Here is a 27412-nt window from a genome sequence, read left to right as displayed (position 1 = left end):
CTCACAATAAAGAGGACCTGTCATGCCTATTTTTATTACAAGGGATGTTTACATTCTTTGTAATAGGAATAAAAATTAAAACATTTTTTTTTTAAACTGTGTAAAAATAAAAAAAAAATAAAATAAATAGTAAAAAAAAAATTAAAGCGCCCTGTCCCCGTTAGCTCGCGCGCAGAAGCATACGCAAGTCCCGCCCACATATGTAAACGGTGTTCAAACCATACATGTGAGGTATCTCCGCGATCGTTAGAGGGAGAGCAATAATTTGAGCCCTAGACCTCCTCTAACTCTAAGCTGGTAACCTGCAGAAATGTTTAAAATGTTGCCTATGGGGATTTTTAAGTACCAATGTTTGGCGGCATTCTATGAGCATGCGCAATTTTGAAGCATGACATGTTGGGTATCTAATTACTCGGCGTAACATTATCTTTCACATTATGGAAAAAAAATTGGGCTAAATTTACTGTTTTCTTATTTTTTAGTTCAAAAAAGTGAATTTTTTTCAAAAAAATTGCATTTGGAAGACTGCTGCGCAAATATGGTGTGATAAAAAATATTGCAACGATCTCCATTTTATTCTCTAGGGTCTCTGCTAAAAAAAAAAAAATGTTAATGTTTGGGGGTTCTAAGTAGTTTTCTAGCAAAAAAAATGATTTTAGCTTGTAAACACCAAGTGTCAAAAATAGGCCCAGTCTTAAAGTGGATAAATGGACAACTTTGTGAAAAGTGCTACTTGGATGTTAGGCCTCTGTATGTGGCTAGGCTGTGTAAAAGTGTTACACGTGGTATCGCCATACTCAGGAGGAATAGCAGAATGTATTTTGGAGTGCAATTTTTGCTATGTACATGGTATGTGTTAGAAATATTGCATAAATGGACAGCTTTGTGGAAAAAAATGACATATTCAAAAGACTCATTATGCCTCAAAAATTATACGTTGGGGTGTTTGCTTTCCAAAATGGGGTCATTTATGGGGGTTTCCATTGTCTTGATGCACCAGGGCCTTCAAAAGTGCGATAGGTTGTCAGGAAATTATATGTGTAATTTGTGTTCCTAGAATGCCGGACAGTGCTACTTGGATGTTAGGCCTCTGTATGTGGCCAGGCTGTGAAAAAGTCTCACACATGTGGTATCGCCATATTTAGGAGGAGTAGTAGAATGTGTTTTGGGGTGTAGTTGCAAGTATACATATGCTGTGTGAGAGAAATAACCTGTTAATACGTCAATTTGTAAAAAAAAAAAAAAAATCTTCATTTTGCAAAGAGTTGTGGGAAAAAATGACAACTTCAAAAAAACTCACCATGCCCCTTCTTAAATACCTTGGAATGTCTACTTTCCAAAAAAAGGGGTCATTTGGGGGTATTTGTACTTTCCTGACTTTTTAGTGTCTCAAGAAATGAGATAGGCCTTCAGTACATCAGGTGTGATCAAGTGTGATAAATTTTCAATGATTAGCACCATAACTTGTGGACTCTATAAATTTCACAAAGACCAAATATTATATACTTATTTGGGTTACTTTTACCAAAGATAAGTAGCAGTATAAATTTTGGCCAAAATTTGTGAAGAAAACTTACTCATTTGCTAAATTTTATGACAAACAAAGAAAAATGCGTTTTTCACAATATTTTCAGTCTTTTTTTTATTTATAGCACAAAAAAATAAAAAACCCAGTAGTGATTAAATACCATCAAAAGAAAGCTCTATTTGTGTGAAAAAAAGGACACAAATTTTTTTATGGGTACAGTGTTGCATGACTGAGTAATTGTCATTCAAAGTGTGAGCGCTGAAAGCTGAAAATCAGTCTGGGCAGGAAGGGGGTGAAAGTGCACTGTAGGCAAGTGGTTAAGTACATTTATCAAGTTGTTTTAAGTAAAGTTCTGCGTTACTCATTTCAGGTCATCCTGTGAAGAATCTGCTTCTCCATCGGATAAATGTTAAAGCTAGAAAGGTAATGTGAGGACACTGTGCAATATAAAAATGGATCAGTTTTGGACCCCAGAAGTATAAAAACAAAATGCACTTTCCTCTTAATCTTGATGAAGCACCCTACAAGGTAGGTGCTAGGTAAAAGTATAGTGGGCCTTGTCTCCTTATCAGCAGGGCCATGATTTTCAGCTGGTCTGTCATGGTTCCCAGGTGTGGCTGTTGAGACTGGGGAGTCTCCCCATTGTGCTCAATGAGGGCTCTCATTGGGTGGTGGAGGAAATCCAGCCAATGGCTCACCCAGGCTTGTATCTACCCCAGAAAGGCAGATTCTGCTGCACAGCATTGTGGGAGTGGGTATAAGTTTGAGGCGAGCACATGACGCATCGTCTTTGGCGGGAAGTAGAGTCCCAGGAGGGAGAGTGCAGCTATCTCTCCTCCTGTCAAGAGGAATCAGGTGTCCTAGGCGGCTTGCATGAGGGGACGGAGGGCTGAGCTGCAGAGAGGATCCGGTGTGCCAAGGACCAGCGGAGCTGAGAGGGGTCGAGTTTCAGAAAAACATTCCCAGTCGTGAGTACTGCAAACTGCCGCTGGGGGTCTGCCTAGTGAGATGGGACCACTCCGGAGAAGGTCAGAGGGATCCAGGAGCTAGCTAGCCGGTGCAGGAGCAGAGTAAAGGGGGTGCCAGTGTTGACCCTGAAGAGTAAAAAGGGGATGCCAGCGAGTGGGCCCTGAAATATTCAGTGTACAGTGGAAGTGCAGTGTTGAGAGTTGCAGCAGTGTTAAAAAGGCTACCTCGGTCAGGGAGGACTGGAGGGAGCAGTGCCAGAGACTTTTGAGCTAACCAGAGCATCAGAAGTCAAGTTTCAATACCGTGCAGCAAGTCAGTGATTTCAAGCGCCAGCAAGTGTTGGTCGGCATCCAGCTGGCGTCAAGTCAGCGCTGAAAGGCATTTTTCTCAAGTTGTCCCAATTTGTACCTAGTTAAGCATCCCACTCATTCCCTTCTCCCATCCCCATATAAAACAAACAAACCAAAGATGCCGGACTGTTCTTTGACTCAGGTCTCACACTTGGGCAACCAGTTTAAATGTGCTGTTGGTGTTACCGGTGACCATGGCAGACCCATATCAGCCCCAATGCCTGGAAATATTGCTACACTAATATTTGTTTGCACAGAAACAATAACTTCCATGTGTAAAGGGGAATAATATTGATATTTCCTAATGTTCGTTCTGGAGACAAACATTTTTTATTACATGACAGCGGTCACCAGGACAAAAAAAGGTTTATTCCCCAATCGAATGCTGACAGCAATAAAATTGTGCTAGGAGTTGGCCATTACCTACTATATCCAAAACAAAATAAAATGGCAATGGATAGGACTTCCACAAGCTGCCTTGACAGCAAATACTCCCCAGCTTTTTCTGAGTGAAGGGTCTTTGGTTCTCTTGATGGGCTGGCACAGGAGGACTAAAGTTCCACACACGTGCACCAGAGTTGATTTATCTGGCACTTATGTGTGCAAAGCATTTATAAAAGGATTGCATGTGCACAGTCCAGTGTACGAAAAATTGCAAAAAAAGGCAGGTACGAATGTTTTATAGCAGAGGAAACCTAGCGCACCATATTTCATTATGTTTTCATACTACTTAAAGTTAGTTTTATTTTAAAGAATTGATGAATGCCGCCAGTTAATATCAACAAATTGAATTATACATATTTAATAACTAAAAAACCAAAGAATGTGTATATTGCGCTCAACAATCAAATCTTCAAAAAGTGCTTGTGTGCTTATATGGCTGATGTTATCCCATAAGTAGCAGCGGTGCAAAATACAGGTATACTAAATCAGCTAATTAGTATGCAAACATAAATAATTAGGAAAATTGTGAATTGAAACAGTCCTTCTTAAATAAAGTCCTTAAAGTGCTCAGTGCAAAGTGTAATAGTGGTGTCTCAGCAATCTGAAAAGACTTGACTTGATGTGGGAAAGCCTTCACCAATAAACTCCACCCAGTGCTCTGATTAGGTACTCCTTACCAGAGACATATGACCCCTTAATTACAGGGGGTCGCATTCAGCATTGATCTCCAATATAGGCTCCAAGCTGTCCTTATCATTGTTTCCTCATCAATAGCAGGCTCAATCACTATAGGAAGCTCCGGAATCATGGACATCCAAATGCAGAATATAGAATAGAAAGGAGACTCCAATAGTGCAATATGTCTAGATCATTTGGGTAGTTTAATTAAAAATACACTTACTACAATGCGGTAGTTCAATCGCCTTCATTCCAAAAACAAACGGCAAGTCTGGTGGATAGGACGCCACTCCGCGCCTGCGTTCCACCAAACCGGAACTCTACGGTCTCACGCTCCCTAATTCACTAATTGGGAGCGTGAGAACGTAGAGTTCCGGTCTTTTTTTTTTAAGTGTAGCTCCCCCCAAAAAAATATTTTTAAGTTTTTGGATAATATAGGGAAGGGTTAACACCCATGTAAAATGATTTGCTGTCTGTGCCCCTGTTCAGAAGATTTTACATCACTTTCTGTTCTTATAACAATTGGATTTTGAAAATTTGGGGTTGTTGTAGAAACAAGGATAGGTGCTAAAGCTTCAGTGGAGACATCCTTTTCCCATGAGAAATCTTACAAGAGTGACTTTCCCTTCCTAGGGGTAGATTTCCTCTCACTCTCAAGTCAGAGTAGTTTGTAAGTCGGATGTTTATAACCCGGGGACTGCCTGTATCTGGGATTCAGCTTTAATTAACAACACAACATGGTATTGTCAAGGCTCCCATGAATCTATTTTAAGAAGAATAACTAAAAGGACATAAAAAGGCTTTGACTAACCACTCATTTAATATTTACAGCAATATTAACTACTTGCCTACCGTGCACTTTCACCCCCTTCCCATCCAGGCCAATTTTCAGCTTTCAGCGCTCTCACACTTTGAATGACAATTGCGCGGTCATGCTACACTATACCCATATGAAATTTTTATCATTTGTTTCACACAAATAGAGCTTTCTTTTGGTGGTATTTAATCACCTCTGGGTTTTTTATTTCTTACAAAAAAAAAAAAAGACAGAAAATTTTGAAAAAAAAAAAAAAAAAAAAAGTTTCTTATTTTCTGCGGGTAAATTTTGAAAATAAATAAAAAAATTTCTCCTTCACTGATGTGCGCTGATGAGGCGGCACTGATAGGCTGCACTGATGAGCACTGATAGGCGGCACTGCTGGGCACTGACGGGCGGCACCATCAGTGCCCACAGTGCTGCCAGTCAGTGCTCATCAGTGCTGCCAGTCAGTGCTCATCAGTGCCTAGATGAGCAGGCACTGATGGGCACTGACTGGCAGCACTATGGGCACTGATAGAGGGCACATTTTCTTTTATTTACCTTTGTTGTAATCAGGGCCCTGATTACATTTTTCTTTGTCCCCGAACGGCTGATCGGCTCTCTCCTTCCTCACACTGCAGTCTGTGTGAGGAAGGAGCGCTGGCGATGAGAGATGATCTCATATGTTTACATATGAGATCATCTCTCATTGCATGGGCCGATCACGTGGTAAATGGCCGCTGTGATTGGCCATTTACCACGATCTGTGATTGGCTGTGTCCAAGGGACACGGCCGACAGAGATTTTCCCCAATGCGCTCGCGCGGGGAGCCTGTTTCTGGGAGGCCGTTTAAAGACGGCCTCCCGGAAATGTGAGTCCGCACTGTAGCCGTACTTCGGCTATAGCGCGGATATGAAGAAGTTAAACCCAAAACCAAAAACGTAAATATATTGGTTGTTAGATGTAGTGGCTGCAGTCGGTATCTTTTCTTAGGCCTTGTTCCCTGTTTTTACCAGGAGATCTGGCCAGTAACACCTCCTGTATTAGTGCACCCACATTCAGGGTGAAGGAGCACAGGGGTACCTCTGAAAAGCAGCATTGTCAGTCTGGGGGAAAGGGGGGGGGGTGTTAGATGTGCAGGCAGATTAAACCACTTAAGGACCAAGCCCATTTCTGACACGTTTAAGTTAAAATCATTTTTTGCCAGAAAATTACTTAGAACCCCCAATAAAAAAAGCAAGCAGTCTTTTCAAACGCAATTTTTCTGGGGGAAAAAAAAATACATTTCACTGTTTTTAAAAAACTAAATAATAAAGTTAGCCCAATTTTTTGGCATATTGTGAAAGATGATGTCATGTCGAGTAAAGATATACCAAACATGTTATAGTTTAAAATTGCACACACTCGTGGAATGGCAACAAACTACGGAACTTAAAAATCTCCATAGGCGACGTTTTAAAAATTAACGGTTTTCGGTTTAAAGGTTACAGAGTACAGAGGAGTTTTTTTTTTTTTTTTTTAGGAATTTTGATCTCACTCTGGCGATCACAGCGATACCTCACATGTGTGGTTGAAACAGTTTTCATTTGCGGGGGCGACTTACGTATGCATTTTCTTTTGTATTTATTTTTTTTATTTAACCACTTGCCGACCGCCGCACGGCTATATACTGCGGCGGTCAGCCCCTCACAGGCAGAGTGACGTACCGGTACATCACTAGCCTGGGAGGGTCTGGGGAGCGAGCGTGGTCACGGACCCCCCGCGCGCGCGTGTGACCGGTGGACCCGATGTCGATCGGCGGGGGAGAGGGAGAAAGGCAGGCAGCTTGTGTAAACAAGCTGCCTGTCAGTTCTCCCTGTGTAGAGACACTGATCATACGTGTAGACACTGGTCAGTTCTCCCTGTGTAGAGACACTGCCCCTTCACTGATCAGTGTAACTACACCTCAAGCCACAGCCAATCACAGTTAGAATCACGCCCCTAGGGACACACACAGCCCCTCCCTCTCAAATAAAGTTAACCCCTTCCCTGCCAGTGTATTTTTACAGTAACAGTGCATATATATAGCACTGATTACTGTAGAAATGTCACTGGTAACCCCAAAAGTGTCAAAAATGTCAGTCAAGGGTCCGATCTGTCCGCCCCAATGTCGCAGTCCTGAAAAAAAAAAAAAAAAAAAAAAAAAAAAAAAAAAAAAAAAAAAAAAAAAAAAATCGCACAGGTGATCAAAATACCACCAAAAGAAAGCCCTGTTTGTGGGAAAAAAAGGACGTCAAATTCGTTTAGGTACAGCGTCGCACGACCGCGCAATTGTCCTTTAAAATCACGCAGTGCCGAATCGCAAAATACCCCCTGGTCAGGAAGGGGGTAAAATCTTCCGGGGCTTAAGTGGTTAATTTATTTTTAGCATTGTTTTTTTAACCAATTCTGGAGCGGGAGATTTTCCCCCTTTAATAACCAGGCCATTTTTTACGATTCGGCACTGCGTTACTTTAACTGACAATTGCGCACTGATAATTGCGCGGTCTTGCGACTCTGTACCCAAAAAAATGTTTTTTTCCCCCACAAATAGAGCTTTCTTTCGGTGATATTTGATCACCTCTGCAATTTTTATTTTTGGAGCTATAAACAAAAGAAAACAATTCTGAAAAAAATATTTCACTTTCTGCTATAGGCCAATTTGTATTCCGCTACATATTTTTGGTAAAAAAAAAAAAAATATGCACATTTTGATTGGTTTGCCCAAAAGTTATCGTGTCTACAAACTAGGGGGAAGATTTAGGTCCTATTTATTTATTTTTTTTACTAGTAATGGCAGCAAATCGGTAATTTTTAGCCGGACTGCGACATTGTGGCGGACAGATCGGACCCCTAACTGACATTGACACTTTTGGGGGGAACCAGAAAAAAAACGGAATTTTTTTTAAAATCTTACCTGTAAAATGCCTTTCTCTGAGTCCTCCCGACAGTCGCCGCCTCCTCTAAGTCATCACTGTTGGGTATTGACTTCCCATCCACAGGAGTAGCTAGGCATATAGACTTAGTCCAAAGACAAAAGGCATTAGCATATACACACCCATGGGGGCTGTCCCATCTGGTCAATACCCCCCTGCATCACCACTCCCAACTCAGTTTGGTAGCATAGCAGTAGGTAATAAGAACCCCAAAAGAGGGGCGGGGACTGTCGGAGGACTCAAAGGAATTTTACAGGTAAGATTTTACAAAAATTCAGTTTTCTCTTACGTCCTCCGACAGTCGCCGCCTCCTCTAAGTCATCACTGTTGGGATGTCCCAAAGCAGTATAGACATGAGGGGTGGGAGACGCAACCGTAGAAAAGGCAACGCAGTACCCACATCAAAGAAAGGAATCTTACATGCACTGTAAGAGAACCAACTGGGCAACAGAAAAAACAATGCTCAACAGGAGCAACAGCCCAGGAAAGCAAATGCCAACAGCCAGGGACCCAGAAAAAAACACAAGGGTCCATCATGGCACTGCTGCACTGAGAACTTTGCGGCCAAAGGAAGCATCAACCGATGCCCGAACGTTTACTTTGTAGAATTTTGAAAAAGTGTGCACCGACGACCAAGTCGCAGCCTTGCACACCTGGGCCACCGAGGCCCGATGCCAATAGGCCCAGGACGCACTCACAGATCTGGTAGAGTGCGCCTTAACAGGGAAGGGCGGAACCCGTTCCTTCAAGGCGTAAGCCTGTTCAATGGTCTGTCTGATCCATTTGGCAATAGTGGCTGCAGAAGCAGCCATGCCCTTCCGAGGTCCCTCAGGAAGGACAGAGTGAATCCGTCTTCCGAAAGGATTCCGTAGACGACAGGTAAACCCTGATCGCCCTGACAACATCCAAGGAATGCAGAGCAACCTCCTTAGGATGCTTAGGCTTCGTACAAAGCGAAGGCAGGACAATGTCCTCATTAATGTGGAACTCAGAGACCATCTTAGGAAGAAAGGAGGGATGCTGACGCAAAACCACCTTATCCCGGTGAATCACCAAGTACGGAGAACGGCAAGATGACGCTGCCAGTTCAGACACCCTGCGAGCCGAAGTGATCGCCACCAAAAAGACAACCTTCTTAGACAGCAGAGGCAACGATATTTCCCGAAAGGGAGCACGCTGTAAGACGGACAGAACCAAGTTCAAGTCCCATGGAGGTAAGGGCTCCTTCCTGGGAGGAGCCAAATGTCGCACACCTTGAACGAAGGTGCGAACCAGGGAATGAGACGCCACAGGGTGTTGAAAAAGAATAGCCAGTGCGGACACCTGGCCTTTGATCGTGGCCAGCGCCAGGCGCTGGTCCACTCCAGACTGGTGGAAGGCCAACACTCTTGACACCGAGTACGAGCGAGGGGAGAACCCCCTGGACTCACACCAGGCGAAATAAGCCTTCCAGGTACGGTAATAGATTTTACCGGAGGAGGTGTTTCTAGCCTTGACAAGGGTAGGGATGACCTCAGAAGAGAGACCCCTGTCCTTCAGGACCTGGGTCTCAACAGCCAGGCCGTTAAAGCCAGCGACCGTAAAGCAGGATGGAAGATCGGACCCTGAGACAGGAGATCTTCCCGCAGAGGCAGACGCCACGGAGGCGCCACTGCCAGGTGAACAACGTCGGCGTACCAGGACCGGCGTGGCCAGTCCGGAGCCACCAGAATCACCAGGTGCGGTCCAGAGACCAATCTGCGGAGGAACCAAGATAGCAACTGAATCGGAGGAAAGGCATACATCAGACGATACTGATGCCAAGGGGCTACCAACGCATCCGAGGCGTCCGCCAACGGATCACGCGTTCTTGCCACGAACCTTTCCACCTTTTGATTTAGCCGGGATGCGAACAGATCCACGTCCAGGGATCCCCACCTCGCACACAGCATTTGAAAGACCTCCGGGTGTAGGGACCATTCCCCCTGGTCCAGGGTCTGGCGGCTCAGATAGTCGGCCTGCCAATTCTCCACACCCGGAATGTGAACTGCCGAGATCACCGGGACATGAGCCTCGGCCCAAGACAGAATGTCAGTCACCTCCCAGGCCGCCCGAGCACTCCTGGTGCCCCCTTGGTGGTTGATGTAAGCCACCGCGGTAGCATTGTCCGTCTGTACCCGGACAGGACGGCCCCGATGACGGCCCGACCACTGGAAGAGACAGAGTTTTATCGCTCGCAGTTCCAGCACATTTATCGGGAGGGAGGATTCTTTCTCCGACCAAGTGCCCTGGGCAGACAGTAGAGCTGCACGATTCTGGCCAAAATGAGAATCACGATTTTTTAGCTTGGAATAAAGATCACGATTCTCTCACGATTCTCTGTGTAACAAAAAAAAAATTGGGATAACTTTACTGTTACGTTTTTTTTTTTTTATTCATTAAAGTTTATTAATTGCGTTTGAAAGACTGCTGCGCAAATACAGTGTGACATAAAATATTACAACAATCGCCATTTTATTCTGTAGGGTCTCTGCTAAAAAAATATATAAAATGTTTGGGGGTTCTAAGTACTTTTCTAGCAAAAAAAAAATGATTTTAACTTGCAAGCAACAAGTGTCAGAAAAAGTTCTAGTCTTTAAGAGGTTAAACTTCCTTTCTCCCTGGCAGAGGGAAGGAAAAGATACAATGTAATAATTTTGTTTATAGTTACTGGGAGACTTAAATGCTGATAGGAGTTTGCAGGAGGAACGATACAATAAAATCAATTTGTTTATAGTTACTGGGAGTTTTCCACAGCTGTTTTCTCTGCTCCCTCAGCTATGCAAAGAATCGAGCATATGTCAGGTTTAGATCGTCAGAGGGGGTGAATCGAGATCGCGATTTTCATACGATTAATCGTGCAGCTCTAGCAGACAGGTTGCCCAGAACTCCACCCCAGCCCGACAGGCTGGCATCCGTGGTAATCACCGTCCACACCAACGGACGGAAGGACTTGCCTGCTGCCACCGACGGGGACTGGAGCCAACACAGAAGAGCCAATCTGGTCTGACGACTCAAGGAGACACACAGATGCAGGGACTGAGGCAGTCCGCTCCACATGGCCAGGATCTCCGCTTGGAGAGCCCACGTGTGAAACTGAGCAAAGGGTATCGCCTCGAAGGCCGATACCATCAACCCCAGGCCCCGCATACAGGTCCTGAGTGACGAGGACGAGCTGTCCCCGAGGGACCTGATCTCGTCCCGCAAAGTCCGGAGCTTGTCCTCCGGCAAGAACACCTTTGCCTGAACAGATTCCAGAATCATTCCCAGGTAGGGAAGATGAAGCGATGGAGACAACGTCGATTTCTGAACGTTGATGGTCCATCTGAACTCCCGGAGCGTCTGCACCGTGGTGGACAGATCGCGCACTAGGTCCTGGCTGGCACGTGATCTCAGAAGTATATCGTCCAGGTAACCCAAGACCGCAATGCCCTGAGCCCCCAGTAGGCCCAGAACCGGCGCCAACACTTTGGTAAACACCCTTGGTGCCGAAGCGAGACCGAAAGGTAACGCCACAAACTGGTAGTGGTCCTCTGCGATAGCAAACCGAAGGTACCGCTGATGACCCTCGAAAATGGGGATGTGCAGGTATGCATCCTTCAGATCTATCGAGGCCAGGAATTCCCCTGGACTCAGGAGGCCACCACCGAAAGGAGAGACTCCATCTGAACAGATTGGAATAAAACCCCCGAAACCTGTCCCGATGAGGCACCGGGACAATCACTCCCTGAGCAAGCAACTCCTGCAGACGCCCCGTAAGCAGATGAAGATTGGAGGGAAAGAATCTGTCCGCCAGCCGGGAAAGGAATTCAATCTTGTATCCCGATCGAACGATTTCCAGAACCCACCTGTCCGATATCCAGGGCAACCAAGGTTGGAGAAAACCGCGCAAACGTCCCCCCACCCCTAAAACGGGTGAGGGCGCCCCTTCAGGCAGAGGCGGATTGACCCGCCGCGCCAGCATTGCTGGACTTCTGCTTACCCGCCCAGGGCTTCTTCTGACTGCCCTGGGTCTTGAAGGGCTTGCCCTTGGATTGGTTCCGAAAGGCACGAAAGGACCCCTGATTGGATCTAGGCGCAGAACCCCGCTTGCCTCGAAAAGACTTGTTCTTTGGGTTCTAGGGCAGCATAGTGCTCTTGCCCCCCGTGACGCCTTTCACCAAGGTGTCCAACGCCTCGCCAAAAAGGCGAGAGCCAGCATAGGGAAAATCACCACCGGTTTCCCGTGAGGACTGGTCAGCCGACCAGTTCTTCAGCCATATCAGTCGCCGGTTAAGCACCGCGACACTAGAGAGGCAAGCCACCAAGGGGGCCTCATTCAAGGCTGCATCACACAAATACAGGACTCCTTGGTGGATCTGATCCACCATTTCCAGCCAGGCGGAACACAATCCGACACGAGATTGCACCTAAGCATCTTAGTCCAATCAGCCACCACCTGAGCCACCAGAACGGACGCGAAAACGGGTCTTAGCAACGAACCCGCCACCGTATAGGAATGGCGAGCTAGAGACTCCAAACGCCGGTCCGTGGGATCCCGGAAAACCGGGGTATCATCAGTAGGTAGCCTTGTTTAACACGGCCACAGTGTGATCTACCTGTGGAGGCACACACCATCGTGATTCCGTAGCCGGCGCAAAAGGATAAAGCAATTTGAACCAACTAGGTACCAGGAATGGACGTTTCAATGTGCGCCACATTTCATTAACAGTGTAATGAAACTCTGCTGGGCAGGGGAAAACCTGCGCAGACTTGCAGGTCCTGTGCGTCCCAAATGAGGACACAACGCCCGGAGGACCGGGCTCATCCTCTAAATGTAAGGTTTCCTTAACAGAAACAATCAACTCATCCATGGTCGCCGTTCTTCAGGTGACCCTGGGGAGGAGGTATCAACCCCCTCCACCTCAGCCTCCCCATCAGACCCCGGGGGGTCCAAGGATGAGCGGGACCCTGAAAAGGGCACGCTTGCAGCAGCAGCAGCCATATCCCCATCTGAATCAGAAGAGAGAGACAGCCTTGGCCTCTTTTTTGCAGCACGTTCAGACATCAGCATTTCCATATTAGACACCAAGGTCGCCACCAAAGCAGCCAAATCGGGTCGCAGCGGGGCCACAGGAGAACTGGGGACCCCCACTAAAGTTGGGGGAAACTTGCTTTCCTGAGAATCCATTGCTCAAGTTATCAGAAACAAACAGTGCAATACAAAATGTACTGTCCCTTTTAAAATAGCTGCGGTATGCGCAGCCCACCGCTACAGCGACAAAAGACCCCAAAAGGAGAAGAGAAACTGAGCCAGAAGCGATAATACAGAGGAAAATTGAGAGCGATAACCTGCAGAGCCCACAGAGCGTTGCTACCAATGTCCTGCTGCTGATGGAAAGGAACTGCTGCTGAAGTAGGCTGGACTATATGCCAGACCCGGGGAAAATGGTTGCCCCATAGGAATGCATTGGAGGCAACGCCAAAATGGCCGCCGACATGCGGCCGGACCGATCGTTCCACCGCCCAAAAAATGGCGGCGGATGGTGCCAAAACATGCAGAATCGCCCCAGAGGAGCTACACGTGCTTGCCCATAGTTAAGATGGCCGACCGCGCGAATATACACTGCTGCGGTCGCCACATAACCAAACGTCTGCACCCCCAATAATGCACCGAAGTGACACAGGGACAGGGACCCCCAGACAACATACAGTATCTGCACAAGCGATCCCCACAGGGATCGCACAGGGAGTCACACAGGCACAGACATGGGGAACACACAGCAACACAGACTGCCACCCCAGACAGAGGCCCCACACAGAAGTACTTACCTGTACCAGATGGCGTGGGAACCTCTATGCACAGAAAACCGCTGTCCTTATCTGACAGGGAGTGCCGTGAGCCAGGGACATGACACTGCAGCACCACAGATGTGTCCTGTGAGGTAGCCACCTCACGGCTGCATCCCTGTAGCGAACAGGGATGGGTCGTTCGTAATGCCAGGGCGAACCATAGCTGAACGCTCGATGGCGGGCTGGGGGTCCATCTGACCCTCTTTGCCCTGGAGAACCAGGGCGGCCAGTCCAAATCCCAGCACCGCATGATCCATCTTCATCTGAAGAGAAGTCTAACACTAGAAGCTGACAAAATAAACAGCTAGTAAAGTAAGAAAAAACTGACATTTTTCAAAGAAAAATCAAATAAAAGATTAGGAAGGCTGAGACTGAAGCCCCAGCACAGGGAAGCCTGACTACTCCTGACGCTAGGCAGATTAAAACTGAGTTGGGAGTGGTGATGCAGGGGGGGTATTGACCAGATGGGACAGCCCCCATGGGTGTGTATATGCTAATGCCTTTTGTCTTTGGACTAAGTCTATATGCCTAGCTACTCCTGCGGATAGGAAGTCAATACCCAACAGTGATGACTTAGAGGAGGCGGCGACTGTCGGAGGACGTAAGAGAAATTACTACAGTAATCCGTGCTAAAAAATATGCAGTTACTGTAATAATGACACTGGAGGGAAGGGGTTAACCCAGGGGTGATCAAAGGGTTAAATGTGAGCCTAGGGGGTGTTTTCTGACTGTGGGGAGGCTTGTGAAATCAATACAGAGACCGGTGTTCCTAAATAGGAGGAACACAGGAGCTCTGTATTGATTCCTGAGAGAACAAAAGTCTGCTGCGTTAACAGCAGACCGCTGTTCTATCTTCACTAGGAGCGATTCTGGGTGCCCGGCGTCAATCGCAGGCGCCAGCCCTATGGATCAGCTTCCCCAGGATTGCTCCTGCGAACCGCCGTACAGGTAGGGCATTTCACTGGAACCTGCCACGGTATAACTGTGGCGGCTGGTCGGCAAAAAGTTAAAAAAATAAAATAAATCAATCCAATCACTTTTTTATTGCGGTCACAAGGAATGTAAAACATACCTGGGTGGGGGGACATCCCCTCTCGCTCACTGGGATATCGGCCGAGCGGCTGCTGAGCTGCATCATCTGTTATCTCCTGAAAACCGACCACAGGCGCTAAAAAAACTGTACCGGGTTGATGCCTGCAGATGCAGGCATCATGGTACAACCACTCTGCAAGCCGACGTACAGGTACGTCGGTTTGCGGGAAGTGGTTAAAAGACACTAATATATCGAAGCCAAACTCCAGCTAAAACCTTACAAGCAGTTACAGCAAAAACTGTCTTTTCCTTTTGGGATAAAAGGCTTAAACCAAAAAGCGTTCAAACTAATTTTCGAATAACGAACACTCAGTGGTGACAGCAAACAATTTTGTCATTCTGTAATGACTGAATTTTGAGCGATAAATCGCTCAATGGACATAAAATAATCAGTTTTTCGTTCCTTCATCACATATACGTGGTGCAAACAGTTCGGACAAGAAACACATTAACCTTTCAATTTATCGTTCATCTGGCAGAAATTTGCCAAACCTGTCTTTTTTTTTTTTTTTTTTTTTTTTTTTTTAACTGGGTAAAAAACAAAGCACAAAAATGTTTGCTTTTGGGTTTATTACTGCTTCAATATAGGAACAAGTAAATTGCAATTCACCATTTACCAAAATTCAGGTTTGGTAAATCTTATTTCCAAGAAATAAAAAATCCAATCTGTTAAGAGTTTTTTGCACAGAATTGTTGCCTTGTGTGCCGCCTTACTAATCTTACAAAAATGATCCTTTTCCTTCATTTTTATAAACAAACAGATTTTCCATTACCTTTTTTATTTCATCTTCAAATACATGACACTTCTCCAGTGTGACGGGGGCATCACATGGCGATAGTACCTGTTTTCTTGCAGAACCAAGTGTATACCTAATACAGGGAAACTTTACATTAGTTATGCAGAAACAAGAATCAATAAGTATACCATGTATGGCTCAAAAAGCTCAGTTTCCTCTTACATGGTGACAGCGGAGAGATTTAGGGTGAAAACATCAACTTTGCTGTCCTGGCATTTTGATGTAGACAAATAAATCCTTCCAACAGGTGACATACATCCTTTACATTGCAAGACCTGAAAAACACTAAAGGCTGAGAGATTAGAATATCAACAAAAAGGTTTATGAAAGATTGGCATTATCATTAAACCACCCATTTTACAAATGTCCTGAAAAAAAAAAAAAAAAAAATTGAATTTAAATATGACACACTACACAATGTGCCCTCTATTGACTTTCATTAGATGTGAGCCCCTCTGATGTTAAAAGTGGTTCTAAAGGCAGAAGGTTTTTTAACCTTATACAATTCTATGCATTAAGGTTAAACACCTTCTGGGTGCATCCCCACCCCCTGCCCACCCTTATAATTACCTGAGCCCCATCTTGATCCAGCGATGTGCACGAGAGTGGCAGCTCTCCCAGGTCTCTCTGTCGAGGACAGCCAGCGAGCCAATGAGGTGAGAGTGAGGGTGGGGCCAAGCCACGCACTGTCATTCACATAAGTGTGACATGGGCGAGAGCCTGCTCAGGTGCCTCCACAGCAAGGGGGAACTAGGACCACCGGCTAGGAATACAAAAAAAGAAGAGGATTGGGGATGCTCTGTGTAAAACCACAGAGCAGGCAAGTATGACTTTTTTAAATTACAAACTTTATAATTACCGTATTTTCCGGCATATAAGACGACCCCCCTAATTTTCAAGTTAAAACATAGGTTTTGGGCTATACTCGCCATATAAGACTACCCCCCTTCCGAAGCAAGGCAACACCATTGAAAAATATCAGATTTCTCATAGATCTCCAAGGTACCCCCGAGTACTGTAATACATGTAATCTCTCATAATACTTAGGTTACCTTGGAGATATTATACTCGGCGTATAAGACGACCCCCCATTTTTGGGGGATTTTTTTGAGGTTCAAAAGTAGTCTTATACGCCAGAAAATACAGTACTTTTATATCATTCCAGGGAAAGCTCCCCCTTTCCAATATTCCCAAATCCAAGGACCATGCTCTCTCAAATAACTGTTAGGCGCTCTACCTGGACACTTTAATACCAGGTGCACATGGCTCTGTCCCAAAGTCAGGTAAGACCTTATTAAAAAAAAAACCCAGAAGGGCCCCCACACATCCTTTTCCTACATCTTCATCAAAAGGAATTGTCAGGGAAGAACGTGATAAAGAATGGCAAATATACCAATTTCCAAAATGGACGCGCGGGACAGTCAGGGAATGGCAGATATGCCAATTTCCAAAATGGCCACGCAGGACTCTCAGGAAATGGCAGATATGCCAATTTCCAAAATGGCCACATGGGACATCCTAATTAGTGCCAATTATCAACATCCGCTTCCTATATAAACTCAGCACTGGCTGCCATTCATTGCTGGATTATCTTCAGTTAGTACCAGATTTCCTTGTACCCTGAAACTCCTGCTTGATTACGCGTTACCGACCCGGCTAGAATTGACCTGCTCTGGCTTTCTCCTGCTCTGAACCCGGTTTGCCTTACGGACTTCTCCCTGCCTGCTCCTGATTGACTACCTGTGTTTGACCCTCGGCCTGGCTTCTGACCTTGATTGCACTAACCTGCCTGCACTTCCATTGACTGTCTTATCTACTGCGGATCAGATTCCTGACACAGCTACACCTGCAGGCCACCCATGGACCTTTAGGCATAGCGCCCTGTGTCACCATCTCCAGGGGGGCTCTGCTCAGCTGCAAGGGGAGCCCTCTCGTGACCTCAGCCTCCAACCAGGTTCGTGACAGGAGGTAGAATGGGATTGGCAAATGTTAGCAATGTCAGAACAGCCTACAATTTGACTGATGAAAAAATTTGAAAGCTTCCTGCGGGTACTGTATGTGTAAACACCTCTGGTTTCCTGAACTGCTCACCTGCAGCAGTTTGCGCCCCTACTGAAAGTTTTTTTTAAAAAACTGAAACAGGAGGTCACTTTAATAAACCAAGAATAATGCTGAACTCTTTATAATCACCTGAACTACACAAGTCAGACAGAAAGGGACGAACAGCAGAGCCAGATCTACCGTTCTGCACTGCACATGCCGTCTAACACTGGGAGATTGCTTATATGTGGAGAAAGGACTGGAATGAGGTCACTGGGGAGCTGCTCCTTCATAATGTGCTTAGAATAGCTTTGGCGAAAGACCAAGAACTTTTTCTCATTTGCACAACTGGACTGTAAGCTACCCATTGGTTAAAAGGGTCACTTTATCCCACTAGGTCACCTGTAAAATTAACATGAATATAAAATGCCTTCCCAGCAGCCTGTATAATAAAATGATGCTTTTCTCCTCCCCATCTGCTGTAAGTGTACTACATTTCAGAGTGTGTAGAATAGCTCCTCTGCCGGCCGCTGCGGTTATTCCCACTGGCTGAACATAGTTGTGCTCATAAGTTTACATACCCTGGCAGAATTTATGATTTCTTGGCCATTTTTCAGAGAATACGAATGATAAACAAAAAACTTTTCACTCATGGTTAGTGTTTAGCTGAAGCCATTTATTATCAATCAATTGTTTTTACTCTTTAAATCATAATGACAACAGAAACTACTCAAATTACCCTGACCAAAAGTTTACATACCCCAGTTCTTAATACTGTGTATTGCCCCTTTTACCATCAATGACAGCTTGAAGTCTTTTGTGGTATTTGTGGATGAGGCTCTTTATCTTCTCAGATGGTAAAGCTGCCCATTCTTCCTGGCAAAAGCCTCCAGTTCCTAAATTCTTGGGCTGTCTTGCATGAACTGCATGTTCGAGATCTCCCCAGAGTGGCTCAATGATATTGAGGTCAGGAGACAGATGGCCACTCCAGAACCTTCACTTTATTCTGCTGTACCCAATGACAGGTTGACTTGGCCTTGTGTTTAGAATCATTTTCATGTTGGACTGTCCAAGTACATCCCATGTGCAGCTTCTGGGCTGATGAATGCAAATTTTCCTCTAGCATTTTTTTGATAACATACTGCATTCATCTTGCGATCAATTCTGACCAAAATTTCCTGTGCCTTTGTAGCTCACACATCCCCAATACATCAGCAATCACCCTTCGTGTTTCACAGTAGGAATAGTGTACCTTTCATAATAGGCCTTGTTGACTGCTCTCCAAATGTCGCGTTTATGGTTGTGGCCAAAAAGCTCAATTTTGGTCTCATCACTCCAAATGACTGTGCCAGAAGGTTTGAGGCTTGTCTCTGTGCTGTTTGGCGTATTGTAAGCGGGATACTTTGTGGCATTTGCGTAGTAATGATTTTCTTTTGGCGACTTGACTACGCAGCCCATCTTTCTTCAAGTGCCTCCTTATTGTGCATCTTGAAACGGTCACACCACATGTTTTCAGAGAGTCCAGCATTGCACCTGAAGTTATTTGTGGGTTTTTCTTTGCATCCCGAACAATTTTCCTGGCAGTTGTGGCTGAAATTTTAGTTGGTCTACCTGACCGTGGTATGGTTTCAATCGAACCCCTCATTTTCCACTTCTTGATTAGAGTTTGAACACTGCAGATTGGAATTCTCAATTCCTTGCATATCTTTTAGATTTCTTTTCTGTTTTATGCAGTCCAACTACCTTTTCCCACAGATCCTTTGACAATTCTTTTGCTCAGAATCCAGAAAAATCAGTGCAGAACTGGATGAAAGATGCAAGGGTCTGTCAGGAGTCCAGAAACTCATTGACCTTTTACACACACACACACATGCTAAATTCAGGGTTCATACACATTTTTACCAATAAAATTCCATGACTTCACCTAAATATTCATGACCTAAAGTTTCATGAAATGTCTATGTATACATGTTAAATAAGAAGAAAATCCATGTCACACCCAGCATATTTTTACTAAAATAAATGACAATCTTTGTAGTGTACAGTACCTCTGCAGTTGGGTTTCATTTCTGGATACAGCGCGACTCAAAATGGTCCCTTGTTTTACAGTGGATGAGATGGAAGCACCGCTGCCGCAGCTGGGAGCCGGTGTCACTTCATGCGCACAGGTGAAAAAGCCAGCTATCGGATTGGAAGCTGTCGAGCACGCAGTTGCAGACTGGTGCTTTGCACCTTTAGCGTGGCTAGACAGCGCTGCCTCTCCCATGTTCGAAATGTCAAACGTTTTACGACACAGTGTACATTTAGCACGTCCCGGGTCCTAATCTTTCTTTAGCCACCTCTCATACTTTTCATCATGAAGCCATACATTTTAAAGTTGCATTTCCCTGGCATTGCTACCCTGTGAACACACTAACTTTAGCTGAAACGGTGTTACCCCCATAAAGTTAACTTGTAATTTGACCAATATACTGTAACTGGAGAAAGAAGATTAATGGGCGTTCCTGCTTGAGGATAAAGCTTCAGTTCAGGCAGTCATGATGGGAGGTGCAGGTGAACTGGTATGGATGGCACAGATGCACAAATGTGGCGCTTACTCTTGTCTATACTCAGGAGTCATGTCCTGGGAAAAAAAGTGTGGGGCTGAGGACATGATACAAGAGGTGGTCAGGGGCTGCGGACATGGTACAGGAGATGGTCAAAGGCTGCGGACATGGTACAGAAGATGGTCAAAGGACACCGACCTGACAACCCCCCCCCCCCCCCCCCAGTGCGGCCTGACACCCCCCAGTGCGGAGATGCGGGCGGCCCGCCAGACACTGGCCTGACAACCACCCCCCCCCCTCCTCCCTGCTGGTATGCCCCTGGGAGCGGGGACAGTAAGTGCACTATTTCTCAGTTTCAGATTTAGGTGGATCAATCCGCCGCAGAGTTCCTAACCTGTCGCGGTCTATTCATATTGAAGAGGCCAGTGACCAGGCTTCAGCTGTGCAGTGCGCTGCGGCTGATTAATCCGCCTAAACTCGAAACATAGAAAATCGTCCACTTACTGTCCCCCGCTCCCACGGAATACAGGGGGCCCGGAGACATATTTTCTAAATTAAATATTTGCACAATATTCCATGACTTTTCCAAAACTTAGTGGGGTTTACTCATTTTCCATAACTTCCAGGCCTGGAAAGTGTCATGTCAAAATCCCATGACTTTTCCAGGATTTTCATGACCGTACGAACCCTGTAGATTACAAGCAAACAGATCACAGGTGAGGATGGTTCCCTTTAATAGCCATTCAAACCCCTTTGAGTCAACTTGTTTGCATGTTATCAGGCCAAAATCACCAGGGTATGTAAACTTTTCATCAGGGTCATTTGGGTAGTTTGTTGTCATGATTTAAAAAAAAAGAGTAAACACAGTTGATTGACAATAAATGGCTTCAGCCAAACACTAACCATGAGTGAAACGTTTTTGGTTATTCATATTCTCGGAAAAATGGCCAAGAAATTTATAAATTCTGCCAGGGGATGTAAACTTATGAGCACAACTGTATGAGCCACTGGGAGGAGACAATCCATGTCCTGTTCAACATTTTACTTCAGGCAAAAACCCTCTGAAGTAAACCATCAGATTCTTTTGGGGCCTTATCGAACATTGGAGTTCAGTTTTGGGCACCAGTTCACAAAGAGGATATCGGGGAACTGGAGAAGTTGCTATTCTCTGCACTAATACTGATAAGAGCCATGCAGATGCTCATCTATGAGAAGAGATTAGCTGAACTCAATGTATTCTCTCTTTAGAAGGAGATTAAGAGGGATATGGTCACCTATAGAGCTGCACGATTAATCGTATATATTAAAAAAAAAAAAAAAAAAAACCACACACAATCTTGATTCACCCCCCTCCCCGATCTTAACCACTTGCCGACCGCCGCACGACTATCTACGTCGGCGGTCAGCCCCTCACAGGCAAACTAACGTAGGGCTACGTTGCTTGCTTGTGAGGGTCTAGGGAGCGAGCGCGCGCCCCCCGGGGCGCGCTCCCGCTCCCGTGTGGTCACGGACCCCCCCGCGCGTGTGACCAGCGGACCCGATGTCCGCCGGTCACTCGGCGATCGGCGGGGGAGAGGGAGAATGTCAGGCAGCTTGTGTAAACAAACTGCCTGTCATTCTCCTCGCTGCAAAGACACTGATAAAACGGATCTGGTATGTAGATCCGTTGATCAGTGTCCTTACAGCTAGAGCCACAGCCAATCACAGTAGAAACCACGCCCCTAGGGACACACACAGCCCCGCCCTTCCAAATAAAGTTAACCCCTTCACTACCAGTGTATTTTTACAGTAACAGTGCATATGTATAGCACTGATTACTGTAGAAATGTCACTGGTAACCCCAAAAGTGTCAAAAATGTCAGTCAAGGGTCCGATCTGTCCGCCGCAATGTCGCAGTACCGCAAAAAAAAAAAAAAATCGCAGATCGCCGCCATTACGCGTTAAAAAAAAAAACAACAAAAATGACAAAAATCTTTCCCTTTGTTAGTAAACGCGATAACTTTTGCGCAAACCAATCAAAATACGCTTTTTGCGATTTTTTTTACCAAACATAGGTAGCATAAAATAAATTGGCCGAAAATTTTTAAAAATTTTGATTTTTACATTTTTTTTTGGGGGAATTTCATATAAAAAAATGTGAAAAATATTGCTATTTTTGCAAAATTGACGCTCTTTTTTTGTTTATAGCGCGTGATCAAAAAATCGCACAGGTGATCAAATACCACCAAAAGAAAGCTCTGTTTGTGGGAAAAAAAGGACGTCAAATTCGTTTAGGTACAGCGTCGCACGACCGCGCAATTGTGCGTTAAATTCACGCAGTGCCGAATCGCAAAATACCCCCTGGTCGGAATGGGGGTAAAATCTTCCGGGGCTTAAGTGGTTAAAAACGGCATGTCTTCAATTCTTACAAGAGCTGTTCTCTGCTCACTCACAGCTGTCAAAAAAAAAAAGCCTCTGGCAAATGTTTAGCAACACTGTTAGGGCTGCTAGATAACTATAAACACAATGTATAATTTTGTTCGTTTAGATCAGGGGTGTCAAACTCAACTTCGAAGGCTGCATCAGCATTAGGACTACCCTCAAGGGGCCGGTTGTATCTGTAATACTAGAAGTCCAGAGTATCACAACCCTCTTGCATCAGATGTCAAGAGTACCCCCACCCTCCCTTATATCAAAGTGAACCCCCTTACCTTGTGTTGCTGCTGGGATGAAGCTGGGGGCAGTTAGGAAGCAGAAAGTGCAAGGTCTGCAGCTCCACGCCTCTCCTAGAGCAGCAGTAAGGGCCACATGAAGTGGCCTGGAGGGCCGGATTCGGCCCGCAGGCCTTGTTTTGACATGCGTTTTAGATCAAAGAAATGAACTTCCATCTGTAAATGAGGGCAGTTTAACTTCTTAAAGACTATACCTTTGACACTTGTTGCTTACAAGTTAAAACCAAACAGAGACCCTAGTTGCTTACAAGTTAAAACCAAACAGAGACCCTAGAGAATAAAATGGCGATCGTTGTAATCTTTTATGTCACACTGTATTTGCGCAGAAGTCTTTCAAACACAGTAAGGCTCCATGTACACGGGACGCTGGAAATGGACGTTTAGGAGCAGTTGGGCGTTTTTTTCAGAAGTCTCTGAACGCAGCTCCATGTTATCTTATCTGTCCATGTACACATGGTAGTTTACAGTCATTTGCAGGCAGTTGCGTTCAGGGACTTTTTTTAGAACGCAATTATATTGCGTTCGAACGTGTGTTTCCCGACGTTTCAAACGCAGAAACGCGGCCGAACGTGACTAAACGTGACTGAACGTGATGAACCTACGTTCAGCCACGTTATACGTTTTTTTTCTTCCATTCAAAATCAATGGTTCCCTATGGGAGCCTATTGATTTGAATGGAAGTCGCACCGCAAGTCGGATCAGACTTGCGGCGCGACCTGCACTGTGAGAATCTTGAGGGGGAACTCCATGCCAAAAATGGGGAAAAAAAAACTGCGTGGGGTTCCCCCCCAGGTTCCAAACCAGGCCCTTCGGGTCCGGAATGGAATTTGAGGGTAGCCCCACGCCGAAAAAACGGCGTGGGGTCCCCCCCAAAATCCATACCAGACCCTTATCCGAGCATGCAGCCCGGAAGGCCAGGAAAGGGGAGGGGACGAGCGAGCGGCCCCACCCCCCCTGGACCACACCAGGCCACATGCCCTCAACATGGGGGGGTGTTGGTGCTTTGGGGCAGGGGGAGCTCTGCACCCCCCACCTCAAAGCACCCTGCCCCCATGTTGATGAGGACAAGGGCCTCATCCCCACAACCCTGGCCAGTGGTTGTGGGGGTCTGCGGGCAGGGGGCTGATCGGAATCTGGAAGCCCCCTTTAACAAGGGGGCCCCCCAGATCCCGGACCCCCTCCCTGTGTGAATGGGTATTGGGGTACACTGTACCCCTACCCATTCACCCCATAAAAGATAGTGTATGTAAATAATGACAGGAGACGTTTTGGAAAGTTAATTAAAAATCTTCATCCGGCTCTTCGGGGTCTTCTCCTCTCCGGGGGTCTTCTGCTCTTTTGCTGTCCGCCCTTCTGCTATCCTCTCCTCTCCGGGGGTCTTCTGCTGTCTTCTCTCCGTGGGGTCTCCTGCTCTTTTGCTGTCCGCCCTTCTGATGTCCTCTCTTCTTGTCTTCTCCTCTCCGGTCTTCTGCTCTTGTGCTGTCGGCTGTCGGCTCTCCTTCTTCCTCCGGTCCTCCTCCGACGACGTCTCCAGCGATTATGCCGGCCTCTGGTCTCTGCAGCTTATTATATAGCCATTAGGGGCGTGGCCGCCAGATGACGTCATCGGGAGACCACGCCCCTTGTGTCACATGTGACGTCACATGTGACACAAGGGGCGTGGTCTCCCGATGACGTCATCTGGCGGCCACGCCCCTAATGGCTATATAATAAGCTGCAGAGACCAGAGGCCGGCATAATCGCTGGAGACGTCGTCGGAGGAGGACCGGAGGAAGAAGGAGAGCCGACAGCACAAGAGCAGAAGACCGGAGAGGAGAAGACAAGAAGAGAGGACATCAGAAGGGCGGACAGCAAAAGAGCAGGAGACCCCACGGAGAGAAGACAGCAGAAGACCCCCGGAGAGGAGAGGACAGCAGAAGGGCGGACAGCAAAAGAGCAGAAGACCCCACGGAGAGAAGACAGCAGAAGACCCCCGGAGAGGAGAAGACAAGAAGAGAGGATAGCAGAAGGGCGGGCAGCAAAAGAGCAGAAGACCCCCGGAGAGGAGAAGACCCCGAAGAGCCGGATGAAGATTTTTAATAAACTTTCCAAAACGTCTCCTGTCATTATTTACATACACTATCTTTTATGGGGTGAATGGGTAGGGGTACAGTGTACCCCAATACCCATTCACACAGGGAGGGGGTCCGGGATCTGGGGGGCCCCCTTGTTAAAGGGGGCTTCCAGATTCCGATCTGCCCGCAGACCCCCACAACCACCGGCCAGGGTTGTGGGGATGAGGCCCTTGTCCTCATCAACATGGGGGCAGGGTGCTTTGAGGTGGGGGGTGCAGAGCTCCCCCTGCCCCAAAGCACCAACACCCCCCCATGTTGAGGGCATGTGGCCTGGTGTGGTCCAGGGGGGGTGGGGCCGCTCGCTCGTCCCCTCCCCTTTCCTGGCCTTCCGGGCTGCATGCTCGGATAAGGGTCTGGTATGGATTTTGGGGGGGACCCCACGCTGTTTTTTCGGAGTGGGGCTACCCTCAAATTCCATGCCGGACCCGAAGGGCCTGGTTTGGAACCTGGGGGGGGGGAACCCCACGCAATTTTTTTCCCATTTTTGGGTGGAGTTCCCCCTCAAGATTCTCACAGTGCAGGTCGCGCCGCAAGTCGGATCATCCTGATCTGACTTGCGGTGCGCCTTCCATTCAAATCAATAGGCTCCCATAGGGAACCATTGATTTTGAATGGAGGCAGAAAAACGCTGCTAAAAGCAACGTGGCCAAACGTGCAATAACGCAAATGGAAAAAGCTACTGAAAGCACGTTTAACAGCTGCTTTTTCCCGGCGTCAGAAATAGCTTTGCAGGACGTTTTTTCTAACGTCCCGTGTACATGGAGCCTAATTGGGAAAAAAATACACTTTAATGAATTTAAGAAAACTAAACAGTTAAGTTAGCCCAATTTTTTAGTATAATGTAAAAGATTATGTTACACAGAGAATCCTGATCTTTATTCCAAGCAAAAATATCGGGATTCTCATTTTATCCAGAATCGTGCAGCTCTAGTCACCACGTGGTCCATATAGTGAACTTGATGTTGAGTTATTCACTTTAATGCCATCACAGAGGACAAAGGGGCACTTTTTACGTCTGGAGAAAGATTTCAGCTCCAAAAAACGGAAAGGTTTCTTCACAGTAAACCCGTGAAAATGGGGAAAAGACAACCCTCAAGAGCTGGTTCTGGCTCTAAACAAAAAAAAAATAAAAAAAATGCCTAGATTCCTTCCTATATGCACACATTGTAACTGGACACTAATATTGATTAGATAACATTGATCCAAGAATTTTGATTGGCTCTTGGGAGATGAAGGAAGGAATTTTTTTTAATGTAAACAAACTATGGAGCAGCTTACCGAGAACAACTTGGTACTCTCCTGCCCCCACATGACATCAGAAAAACAAACACCAGCAGTGGGAGAAGGGCAGCGAGCCAAATGCTTTCCCTATACTCCTAAGCAGGTGGTGAAGTGACGGTATATGAGTTTGTTCAACAAGTGTAGCTACAGGGCCTTGCGAAAGTATTCGGCCCCCTTGAACTTTGACCTTTTGCCACATTTCAGGCTTCAAACATAAAGATATAAAACTGTAATTCTTTGTGAAGAATCAACAAGTGGGACACAATCATGAAGTGGAACCAAATGTATTGGATATTTCAAACTTTGTTAACAAATAAAAAACTGAAAAATTGGGCGTGCAAAATTATTCAGCCCCTTTACTTTCAGTGCAGCAAACTCTCTCCAGAAGTTCAGTGAGGATCTCCGAATGATCCAATGTTGACATAATGATAAATAGAATCCACCTGTGTGTAATCAAGTCTCCGTATAAATGCACCTGCACTGTGATAGTCTCAGAGGTCCGTTTAAAGCGCAGATAGCATCATGAAGAACAAGGAACACACCAGGCAGGTCCGAGATACTGTTGTGGAAAAGTTTAAAGCCGGATTTGGATACAAAAAGATTTCCCAAGCTTTAAACATCCCAAGGAGCACTGTGCAAGCGATAATATTGAAATGGAAGGAGTATCAGACCACTGCAAATCTACAAAGAGCTGGCCGTCCCTCTAAACTTTCAGCTCATAAAAGGAGAAGACTGATCAGAGATGCAGCCAAGAGGCCCATGATCACTCTGGAAGAACTGCAGTGATCTACAGCTGAGGTGGGAGACTCTGTCCATAGGACAACAATCAGTCGTATACTGCACAAATCTGGCCTTTATGGAAAAGTGGCAAGAAGAAAGCTATTTTTTAAAGATATCCATAAAAAAAGTGTCGTTTAAAGTTTGCCACAAGCCACCTGGGAGACACACCAAACATGTGGAAGAAGGTGCTCTGGTCAGATGAAACCAAAATCAAACTTTTTGGCAACAATGCAAAACGTTATGTTTGGCGTAAAAGCATCACCCTGAACACACCATCCCCACTGTCAAACATGGTGGTTGCAGCATCATGGTTTGGGCCTGCTTTTCTTCAGCAGGGACAGGGAAGATGGTTAAAATTGATGGGAAGATGGATGGAGCCAAATACAGGACCATTCTGGAAGAAAACCTGATGGAGTCTGCAAAAGACCTGAGACTGGGACGGAGATTTGTCTTCCAACAAGACAATGATCCAAAACATA

At 46.0% G+C, this 27412-nt stretch overlaps 1 protein-coding gene across 1 annotated transcript in view; it reads right to left on the bottom strand.

Annotated features, from left to right (window-relative positions):
* The window catches only part of MIS18A (MIS18 kinetochore protein A), a gene marked incomplete at both ends in the record, with an annotated part of 43650 nt that overhangs the window by 3415 nt on the left and 12823 nt on the right, over positions 1-27412 (bottom strand). The window contains 2 exons of the mRNA XM_082248853.1: positions 15438-15534; positions 15624-15746. Of these exons, the coding sequence (XP_082104979.1) occupies positions 15438-15534; positions 15624-15746 (220 nt within the window). The remainder of the gene's footprint in view (positions 1-15437; positions 15535-15623; positions 15747-27412) is intronic.

The sequence above is a fragment of the Pelophylax lessonae genome (genome assembly GCF_965119305.1).
Source record: "Pelophylax lessonae genome assembly, chromosome: 3".
Taxonomy (NCBI): domain Eukaryota; kingdom Metazoa; phylum Chordata; class Amphibia; order Anura; family Ranidae; genus Pelophylax; species Pelophylax lessonae.
This window is presented reverse-complemented; position numbering and strand designations above follow the sequence as displayed.